Here is an 11,270-nt window from a genome sequence, read left to right on the forward strand (position 1 = left end):
AAAAAAAAAAGGGAGCATCAAGCAAATAGATGGTGTGTTGCCTCTTACTATTTCACTGCTATGCAAACCATGACGGCGCAGTAGGAAAATGTTGGTCTAAAATAAAGCAGAGTAAACTGTTAGGGCAGGTGAATCTGTGGGGTGGGAGGTCTGATGGGGTGAAACATCTGGGGCCGGGGGCTGCCAGGCAGCGTCTGCGCTGATCTCCTGCCTTTGGGTCAGCTGGTCAGCATAAAATATTTATGGCTATTTGATATCTGCATTGTTTGTAGAGTTCACGTACAGGGTTTCACCTGAGAAATCTGACTTGTTTCACTTTTCTTTGTGTGTGCCGGTCCTGATATTGCAACTTTTCTGGCTGGGTAACTCTCGGATGTGAAATTATTCTGCAAATGCCAATGTTTGAGTTAAAAATGTTTTCTGTAAAAAGTGTGCGGTATTCCCCCAAGCAGCGATATGCCTGTGATCAGCTCCTCTGGCAAACTTGTTTGCTACAGGATCTGTAAAGTGAGTGCAAAAGGGGAAAAGAAAGGCAGGCAAAGCATATCTGAGATTATTTTTTTTCCCATGCATCAGTAAGAATTATTTTATATAGTAGCCTAGCTTTAAATTCAATACAGTTTATTTAAATATAGTGGTATGCAAAGTAATGATGGATATTTTAATGAGTAGCTCTATCACAAAGATATTTTTGAAATGGTGAGAAGAAATTAGAAACCCTTTTTTGGAAATGAAATATACATTACTGTAAGTGTGATGGGCTGTCATCATGCAGTCTATTTCAGTCAGGTTGGTGCTGCGGTTAGCCTCTAGTTCTGGGGAACCCAAAATTGTAAAATGACATGAAACACGTCTGAAATATGCATCCTCTCATAGATGTTATGAAGTATGACAATATGCAAGGGTCAGGTGGTGCCAATTGGCTGCACAGTTAACAACTTTTCTGTCTTTGAAGGAAAAATGGTACAGTTCACTTACTTTTTTTTTAATCACTATTTCACATTTTTCTGACGGTGCGCTGGAGTCAACCTAACGTTGCCTTCTGTACATTTTCATCTGGAAAATGTGTTGCATGTCCACATCCTGTTCCATACTCATGCCGATATTTTTAACACATAACTAAGGGTCGGGTATTCGCAGAGGAGTTCCCAGCAGAGGCCAGGTTGTTACCCCATGTCCCGGAAAAAAAATCTGTGCCAAGTCCTGTGGTGTGGACACTCATCGAGAGGACACTCCCTGGTTGCTGATTTTAAGCGTAGACACTGTCTGTAATGGAAAGACCAGAAACGTGGCACCTTTTCACCAGAGCTGCACAGAGTACAGGCAGCGCGGCAGGCAGGGGGACAAGCCATCCTCTTAGCGGACGGGCTTTCCAAAGTCCGGGTTGGTGAAGGATGTCAACACCGTACATTTTCTCTCCTCCTTGTATCTTGAAGTCTTTCCCCTTGCAGTCCTGAGTCAGGTCCCCTAGCCCGGGCTCCTGTGTCCCTGTACGACCCACCTCGTGTTGGGCCATGGTTCAGCGTACGGTCTCCGAAGACCATGTTGCGTTTGAGGTGAGTTAAGTGACTTTGTTGTCAACCGGTAGGACTGAAGAAGGGGAGCGTTTGGTTTTATTCTCAACCAGAGCCTTAGCTACCCTTGAGAAGTCTCTGTCTTGGTGCTCTTATTTGATGGGAGGGAGGTGACACTGCTTACCTCCCAGGGATGCAGTGAGACTAAACATCGTGTCAGTAACGCTCTTGAGGTCAGTTGTGTAAATGTGTATCTAATGCTGGCAGTGCCAGGGCTTTTCTCTGAGTATCTGATAACAAACAGTGATTCTACCACCCGTAAAATATTGGAGCTGCTCACAAACATACACTTCCAGGCTCTCCCTGTGGGGAGCAAAATTTGGGTTCTTTGCCATCAGGTGTTCATGTTCTTCAGTATCATAAACCCTGCCTTTACTTTCCACTAAATGCTTCCCAAAAGCTATTAAGTCACTGAGATCTGTATGTTACCGCATGCTACTTGTTTCTTTTATTTTTTTTATGAATAGGATATTTTTTATCTGAATCAATAAAATAGGTATCTACTACAATACAAGCAATCTCCACAGCAGGTCCTGGAATACAGAGAAATTAAATATGCTTCTTGTAAATCTCTCCTTCTCTTGTAGAACCAAATTATAAATTAAATAAGAAAACCATAAATACACATTTCAAGATACACCAATTATTAGGTAGAAACATTAATCATCTCTTCACCTCCATCCTCATACTGCTTAAAGCTGTTAATTAACAAATGAAATACTACAATACAGCTTTCTCAACTGACAAATCTCTTGCTGCCCTGGACTGTGTGTTGGGCGCTCTATGGGTCATGTTAGCTACAAGGGCAGGTACCACAAATGCTCACTGTCTTAATTACCCCAAATGCAGTAAAAGGACTTTTTCCAGTGTCTGTCCATCTTCTTTATTTTTGCTTTGCTTAGGGAATGCGACCAAAAAAGGGAACTGGTGATTACTATACTCCCTACTCCTTGAGTTGAATGCATTGCTGTGCAAGAGAGTAGTCCCACTGAATTTACTAGGTTTACCTTCTGGTAGGATTTCTATGGGCTAGGGAGGGGGGTGTGGTGTGGTTGGTGATATTTGTAAAAGACATTTCAGGAAAATCTTGGCCATGGCTCCAGCTTGGTTCAGTCATGGAGGACCTGATGTTGGCAGGGTCACAGTGTCCGGACTATTACACAGGGGCAATGTGTCAGGGTTTAATTTAAAGGTGGGGTGGACCCCTGTGAGAAAACTGCTCTGGTGCTGTTCAGGTGTGCAGCCTTCAGCGGGCATCGGCATTGCTCTTGCATGCTGTGGCTGGCGACACACGGTCAACACCGGGCCACCATCGCCTCTTCTCCTTGCCTTGCCAGCAGCCGGGGCCTTTCAGTGTGTGGTTAATGAGGACCTGTGTTCTCCTTCTTTCCCAGGAGGAAGAAAGAAAAGCAGGAGAGCAAATCATCCCTCTGTCAGGCTGCTGGGCCAGAGAAGGACTTTTGCCTTTGGTAAGGAGGAAGGGGGTGTCTGTGTGGTTTCTAGCTGCCAAGCTGTCCTCTGTGAGTTGTTGAGCACGTCTGAAGGAGAAGCCTGTGACTGAAGCAGTGCCGGACAGCTGAACGCGAAGGCTGACAGATATTTTATGACGGGCTAGTGCCTCTCCCCTCCTTGGCAGACTCTGGACTGAGTTGGCTCTGGCCGTATGAAAACCCATAGTACCTTTTTAAATGAGAACTTCCTTCCCCGTCCTACTGCCTTCTCCAGCACGTCCAGCCCCACATAGGTGTCCCCTGCTGCCCTCCTTGAAGCCACCGGTGACATTTGCTCTGTAAAGCTACTGGGCCGCTCCAGTTGCTTTCCCATCCCACGGACTTCGGTTACTCAGGTTAAGCTGCAAATCTTTCCTGTGTGCTGCTCCACCCCGCTCACCCCAAAGCCAGAGGACTGCCTTAGCAGCCTTTCCCTCCCGTCGAGGCAGCACCCTGGTACCTCTGAGCTGGTGGCCCCTGACCGGAGATAACTGCCTGAGCCTGCAGCTCTGCAGGCTGTAATCCAAGGCTCCCTCAGTCCCGGGCTGTAAGAGAAATTCAGAATATGCTTTTTTCTAAGTCCAGGTTGAAGATGATCCTAACACAACCAGTGGGTGAAGTCAGCAGGTACCCCAAGTGCAGAAGTTGCCCAGGCGGTTGTGGTAGGAGGGGAAGGAGCTGTAATCGCCGTTAACGCTGCCGACGTATGGTTCAGACTTTTGGTGGGTTCACGGCTCTGGAGCCTCCTCACCTCGGTACCATGGCACTGGTATCATGGCATCTCACTATGTTTTACTACGCTGGCTGCAGGCAAGCAAGTTTCAGATGAGAGCTTCTTTCCTCTGCTTCTGTTATAGAGTAAGACCTTTTTTTTCATTTATATTTTGGAGCACTGGCAGTTAGGTTAGAGAAGATCATCATTACTATGAGCAACAGGAGATACATTTCCTCCAATTTTATATTTAAAGTTCTGTATTCAGGCAAACCAAAGTCTTTTATAATAACCAGGGGAGCACTCATATGAGGCAAGTACTGTTCATGACTAATATAATACAGTCTGTAACACTGGTGAAAACTTTTTTGTAACTTTTTTTTTGAGAGGAAAACCCAAGGGGCCATGACCAGCAATTTCAAAATTAAAAAAATTTTGAGAAAAATTTTTGAGAAAATTCCATTAAATCCATCTATTTATAAGCACAGGTCTCCTATATGCAAATATTTTGTGTTTAGTCATCTAGTTGCACCATTTACAGATTTTCTTTCCTCCTAGTATTTCATGCACTTCGTGAACTATTCTGTACCACATAGGTAGAGAGTAAGTTGCTAACTATCAGTTAACATATAAGCAGGTTCTGTGGAAGAAAGCATCTCTTGAAGTTATGCAGTTGCTCATAGTTGATCTGGCAGGACACTTTGAAACACCAATCACTTGTCACATAGCAAAGTTTGATAAATGAGCAGACCCCTGGCATTTAATGGCACTCTGTAATCGATCTGTTGCCTTGCAGGAATACACAAACCTCTTGGTAGGCTTTTCTTGTTGTGAGTCCGAGCTGATTCAGACAGGACATGTAAAATGTTGAATGGGCCAGCAGTAGTTTTAGCATCATTGAGTCAAGATGTAATTCTAGTGGGATACTTGGGATTTTAGTATATCGCAATGAAGAAAGGCCAGTGAGTTGCATCACATCACAATTTTTACCTTAGTTAGCCTTTCTCCCACCATTCTGAGGCAATGGCATCAAGTAATAAACAGGATATTGTTTTCCTGGATGAGCTGTGCTGTGTCAGTTCCCTCATCGATCCTAGAGCACCTTGTCCTGGCTAAAGGACCTTCTGTCTTTCCAAGTGATGCTGAGCCTTATCAGTCCGCCTCAAAGGCACTGTTTGTTGCCCCCAGGTACTCTGACTTCTTCTTGTGCTTCATCCACATCTTCCTCAGGAGGCTGGGCGTCCCGCACAGGTTGCCTCCCGTCAGCGGTAGGGAAGCTTCTGCTCCCGGTGGCAGGGTCAGGTCGTACTCTGCCGTCTTCCTCCAGCGCTGCCTGTGGCTAGCAAATAAAGCACAGATGCGTAAAGCATTCATCTCTGTGGCCCTTCTCCCCTGCTTACGACCACCAGCCATTGAAAACCAAGGGCTGCCTGTCTGCAAAGGTATGTCCGTGCCTCGCCTGTCCCTGGGACTGGCAAGTCCAGGGTGAGCAGGGGCTGGGCGAGGCAGTGGGCTTGGACACCGCAGCTGCCCCCTCCCTGCTGCCCCCGCTCCCCTTGGAGCCCCTCGTTGACTTGCGATCTGGGTGAACACTCGCACGAGGGGACGGGCTGCAAGTGGGACCGCTACTCTGTAGCGTTTGCCACTATAGAAAAAGCTGGTGGGTGGCCTGGGGACAGAGCTGAGCCCTTCCACCAAAGCCCCGGGGACCACGTGGCAGCGCCCAGGCGGGGTGAGCTCCACCTGACCGAGGGGGCTACGCTGGCTTACACCGTCTGAGGGGGATTTATGTCTCCGCATACAAAGTGCGAGGACACTGTGACAATGAGCCTGTTACTGTCCTCAGGTGGCAATGGCAGCATCTCAGATATCACCTGGATCCGTGTCTGGGTTAACTGTCTACTGATGAATGCATTTGTACTATGGTCAAACTGTTCCTTAATTACACTTAAAGGCAATAAAGCTTTGTTTAAAAAATATTTAATTACATTTTCTAAACTGCCTTAGGGCAAATATTATAGACTTCTTAAGGGGAAAATACTTAAATTTTGAATTTAGATGCTTTTCTTTCTAGTGATAAAACACAGCTGTAACTGGCACCGGGGCAGCTGTATGAACGGCCATGGCTGACGATATAGTCCGCATGTCCTTCAGCCGATCTCCCCCTGCCGTTGGGAAGCAAGCGGCATGGCTTTACTGTAAATCGCTGAGGTTTTACAGCTGCGATTCAGAGGAGATCTGCAGCTGAGCACTTCTTTGTGTTTCTGGTGAGAGTGTGACCTGTGGCGGAGGTGTCCCGTCCCCTGCCCTGCCCGGCAGCGCCCCACACGCAGCCCCCCAGGCTTGGCCGGGGGGGTGGGAAGGGACTTACTCGTCTGTAGGACTGCCATCACCTGTGGGTGAGTCTGTGACAGCCGCCGCTTTCGCTGTGATATGGGCAACTGGCGACGGTGGGAACTGCGGGAGGAAAAGCACGTCATTAGGAAACGCCACTGATGAGTAGGGACCCCAGGTTCGTCTGAGGAAAGAGGCTGTTTTAGGAAAATGAATAAATACTGTAAATCTCTTAACAGGAGAAAGCAGGCTGGTCAAAGAATTGACTGCCCAACTCCTACCCACACAAATACCGATTGCTCACGTGAACGGTCTCACTGAGCTCAGCACAGGGCTCGTATGAGCAAGAATTACACCTCCCATCGAAGGAGGGAGGCTTGCAGAACTTTTTATTCCCTGGTTTTTATGTCTAGCTTCCCAAGGAGGCGAGGCTTTGTGCAGACTGAGCAACCTGCCTCTTGCAGCTCTTCACAGGCCTCCTCTACCGCTTGCTGGGAAGCAGCTGTCCCAGCCGTCACTGTTTCTTGAGCGTTCAGAAATGTTTCCCCATTTTGCTGGGTGCTGCTCTATGGGGTGGGGGGCCCTGATTCATGTCCCAGTTCTGCCACGGCCCCACAAGTGCCTTATTGACTTCCTCCATGTCTTATTTGATCGTAAATTGCCCGCCAGAACTGAGTCACGTTTTCCCATAAACAGGCGACTGAGACTGGCATATCCTCCGAGATGGTAAGCTAAAGTGTGGGTTACCCAGAAATAGAAAAAAATGTCAAAAATTGTGATGTGCTCTCGTCATTACAGGCAATAAACACACTGACTGATTTTACTGGCAATGCTGAAGAATTTCTTTGTATTATTGTCACTACTATAACTGGTCCTAAGCTGTCTAGGGCTATTTCCCATGGGATCAGTCTGAGACTGGATACGTTTAGGTGTGCTCTGCAAGTATCCCAAGACTTAAAGATGTTTGAAATCACTTTTGCAAGCATCCCTTGAAATTTAACCGGGTTAATTATTGGTAGGTGCAATTAGTTTCATTACACTGAACGCCATTAATTTTGACCATCCTTCAATATTGTACAGTCATTTTTCTCGAGTGCAGCCCAGCTACCAGCTAGCAAGTATATTGCAGCCATCCAAAAGAGCATTTGAAGCCATGAAGTTTCTATAGCATGGCCTGGTGTTGGTCAGAAACTTTTCAAAGGACTATTTTCTGTTTGAAAATCTAGTTTTATAAAATGTAGGGACTTTGACAATTTTTTTTTGGTAAGAAAAAGAAGGGAGGGAAAACGTTTTAGTAAAGCTTAGTCGTTTTTAACCACAACATTTTGTCTGTCCATTACAGAACAGATTTTTGGGTTTTGTATGATGATTTGTCTATCAACTCTTTCCTGACATTTTTGATTGGTCTGATTATCATGTCAGGTTGGCATTCTGCAGAATATGAATTATTTGATGCTTGTTCCACTTTAGAAATTAATTTTTCCCCAATTTGTGAAATTCCTTGAGAAACAAGAGGCTAATTCCTCCCAGCTCTTGCAGGTGGCTGAGCATACAGAATGGGAGCCTGCCTGTTTCCATCCCACAACCCTTCCTGGTTCTCCGAGGGGCAGCCATCCTATGCCAGTCTCTGCTCCCAGCTAAGGATCCTCTGGCATAAATCATGTCTCAAAGCCTTAACGAAGACTGTGAAATCTGCACGTACTGTGACAGACTGGCATGCTGTTAATGTGGGACATACTGACAGGTACTAGGTTTTAAGATGCATCAGACAGTGGTAGTTGGTCTTGCTGTATTTGCTTACCAGAGATTTTCCATCCAACAGGTGATTACAGGACTTGGATGACTCTCGTTCAGTAACTCCCGCTGCAAAGCGTAAGAAACATGGCATTTTTGGTAATTATCCCATTGGCACAACTTATATTAAAAGCCTCCTTCCGTGCAGTTAAACCCAGATATGAACAGAGCCCAGATTCAGGTTATAGTCCCACTAGATTTGATTATAGCCAAAAGTGCAGAAGTTTCTTTGTTATGATTATCTACTGTGATGTCAAAATAAGCGATTTTGGAATTGCTTAAGTCGTTCTGGAAAGTCACTCAACTGCTTGCTCCTAGACTTTTCAAATGAGATGATGAACTGTCCTTAGCAGCCCAAGCTAAGTGGGAGCCCTTCCCCCTCTGTGAACACTCACGTGTACGTATATACAAAGAGCGGTCCCGTCTGCTGCTCCTCAGCAGAGGTTGGGTAACGCAGTTTCTGTGTGTCTTGGAGCCCCCGCTGCCAGGTTTGTCCTGCCTAGGAGATCATTCTCCTCTCTGGATTGCCCTGGGGTGTTATTCTTACCTGGGCAGAGATGTGTGCTACATCCACCCCATCACAGGGAGGGATTCCAACCTTTCCGTCTGCCCGTGGCTGAGTGGCACCTCTCTCTGCTGTCCTCAAACCTGCAGGTTACCTTTCAGTTACAAGTGAGCACTCAGCCAATAACTTATCCATGGATAAATGCTCACTGACGTTCCTGCTAGTTGCACTGAGGAACTAAGTGAATGAGGGATGCCAGATTTTTTTCATGGAGCCAAATCCTCCCATTTGGCTGTGGAAATGTGGAGATCTCTTTTTTTTTTTTCTTTCTTTCTGTTCCTGGCCATTTTTGGTTGTCTGCTGATTTTAAAAGGATATTCAGGTAAGTGAAGAGCAAGGACCTACAGAAACACCAAGAGTCACCAAGACAGAGGATAGAATGTGATTCACAACTGCTGTGACCAATGGAATATAAATAATGACAGCAAACATCAGAAATAGCCAAGGTGCTGCTTATAGTGCTGTCTCCAGCATCAGTTAGCAATCAGAACTGTCGTCTTCTGGGGGCAATACTTGACCATGATAAATAACTTAACCAGCCTCTCTCTTCCCACTTCCCTCCCCCTCCCCCCAGTAATTCCATTAGGTACCTAACTGTATCCCTCACATCAAAGTTTAATTCAATTACCTCCTCTAATCTTGCATATTAGGCACTAACAATATTCAGCAAGCGGCTCCAGGCATCAGTGCTTCAGCTAATGTCCACATTTTCTCTTTTTCTTTTTTTTGTTTGCTCTTACATTGTCTGATTCTTCCCTTCAGCCTGTCCCTCTTCTTATTAGATATAGAAAATGTTCTGGCCAAGTTTTAGCAAAATATGTAAGCAAAAGTCAGTCCTCATGGCCTCAGGTTCATAAGCGCTCTTCAGGACAGTGGTGGCTGGGTGCGGTGTGAATTCCACTTCCAGAAGGTGCTATGGGTGTCCAGGCCTGGGACAAGGGTTGCTCCACATCTGTTACTCTGACTTGCCCTGTTTCCAAGATGAGTACCTGTACAAGAACTTGGTACAAAACTGCGTACTTCTTTCCTGGAGAATAAGTGCATTTTTTTTTTAATCTATCCATCCTGTGAAGCAAAGCACAGCTTTGCGTGCAGTCAGGGGTTTCTTGTTCTGGCCTTCCATTACACTTACTCGCCTTCCTGCGTGCTGGAATGCACCGTCCTTACGCTTTGATATTTGTGTAGGCTTTCCGATGCTAGCAATAAGTGTGCTGATGCTCTCATCTATGCTCCTGTTTACACATTTTTCACTTCCTCTGGAAGTTGAACTGTTCGCTCTATGACCCAGATTTCAAGTTGTGCTTTACCAAATCTGAAGTCTCTCTGATATTCAACAGTACTCGTCTATGGAGCAAGCATGGAAAACTCTACAGGCACAATTATTTCCAGTAAGAAATGTTTTTAAAGCGTGAAATTTATGTGGAGGTCACATTTGTACAGAGATTAATGAGGATAGATGATACATATCCATACATATACCTCACTTCGTATCACATTATGCTGGTCCCTCCTAGACTCTCTCATGGCACCCTGTTCTCTGTGTAGGTATTGTTAGTACAGTGCGTACTGAAACCAGACACTGCAGCACATCACAGCAAAGAGCTATTTCTATTTTCATATAAATATTTGCCAACACTTCTACTTTCCTCCCCTTAACATGCTGAATCTGTAAAGTCAGGCACTCAAAAGTTATGAAATACCAGAACTGGACCAATGTTATTTCATCCCCCCAAGGATCTAGAGATTCAGTCTAATTTGTGACCAGAAACCATTTTTTCCACAGACTTTCTGCTTCACTCATATAGACAGCGTTCACTCAGAAAGCAGTTGTTCATCCTTAGCTTTTATTTCTCAGTGCACAGTCCTATTCTTACTTTCCCCACCAGTGAATCCTCTGAGGACAGAACTATTAATATTTTCACCTGCTTTTCTGTATTACTGATCACTGTGGTCATCATCTGCGCAAATGTTCTAAAAAACCAGCTTCGTCACCTCCAGGAGGACTAGGAGTTATGCCAGGGAAGCAGGGGTAGGTACTGAGTTTAAGATCAGAAGTTCCTGGGATCCAGTTTTTCAGAGGCTCGAGGAGGATGCAGCACTGTTCATAGTCGAAGTGCAGTTTTTAGTGCAGCAGGAACTGAGCGCTCCCGGGTGTTGCAGTTGGAGGTGTGAAGCAGGCACCCAGAAACGGGGGAATACATCAGCTGTGTGAGGTGACGAGCATCACCGAGGAGTCTGGTGGCAGGGATGGACAGACCCTAGGGAGCTATTGCAGGAGACACCCTGCCGTGGTCCCCGAGTACCTTCTGTGCTGGGGGGAACAGGGGTCCGACAAACAACCATGGCGAGGTTGTTGCACAAGCTTAGGCAGCCCTGCAGTAGCTCTCTTGTCTTGTCCAGATGCTCCTGGTGAGTTTGTCCTGTCCTGTTCTCCTCACTCCCTCCTTCCACTCCTCAGTGAGTTCTTTTTTAAAAATATTTTGTTCTAATTTAAACTTAGTTTCTCCCTCTTTCCCATTCAGCATTCCAGTTTCTTTGCCCAATCGCTTTCCTTTCTCTCCCTACGAGAACCGTTTTCCCCTTTTCTGCTCTTCTTTTCGGATTCCTACATCTTTTCTCCTGTTCGCACCTATCTGTCATCGTTTACTTCTTGTTGCCCCTAACCGCAGAGACCAGCAGTCCCTCCTTTCTCCCCCACCGGCTCTCTGCCACACACCACCCCACAGCCGGTCCCAGCCACTCCTCCTCCTCTCCCTGCTCCAGCCCCAAAGCCCCAGCTTTTTGTTCAGCCATTTCTTGTC

General features: G+C 46.0%; 1 protein-coding gene across 1 annotated transcript in view; it reads right to left on the reverse strand.

The window, feature by feature from the left end:
• Positions 1-4,928: 4,928 nt before the first annotated feature.
• The window catches only part of LOC103926245 (chromosome unknown open reading frame, human C8orf46), a 16,905-nt gene continuing 10,563 nt past the window's right edge, over positions 4,929-11,270 (reverse strand). Inside the window, exons 4-6 of the mRNA XM_009335086.1 lie at positions 7,912-7,973; positions 6,148-6,233; positions 4,929-5,115 (exon numbers count right to left, since the gene is read on the reverse strand). Coding sequence (XP_009333361.1) covers positions 4,929-5,115; positions 6,148-6,233; positions 7,912-7,973 — 335 coding nt within the window. The remainder of the gene's footprint in view (positions 5,116-6,147; positions 6,234-7,911; positions 7,974-11,270) is intronic.

This window comes from Pygoscelis adeliae, unplaced genomic scaffold (assembly GCF_000699105.1).
Source record: "Pygoscelis adeliae isolate BGI_AS28 unplaced genomic scaffold, ASM69910v1 Scaffold101, whole genome shotgun sequence".
NCBI lineage: Eukaryota > Metazoa > Chordata > Aves > Sphenisciformes > Spheniscidae > Pygoscelis > Pygoscelis adeliae.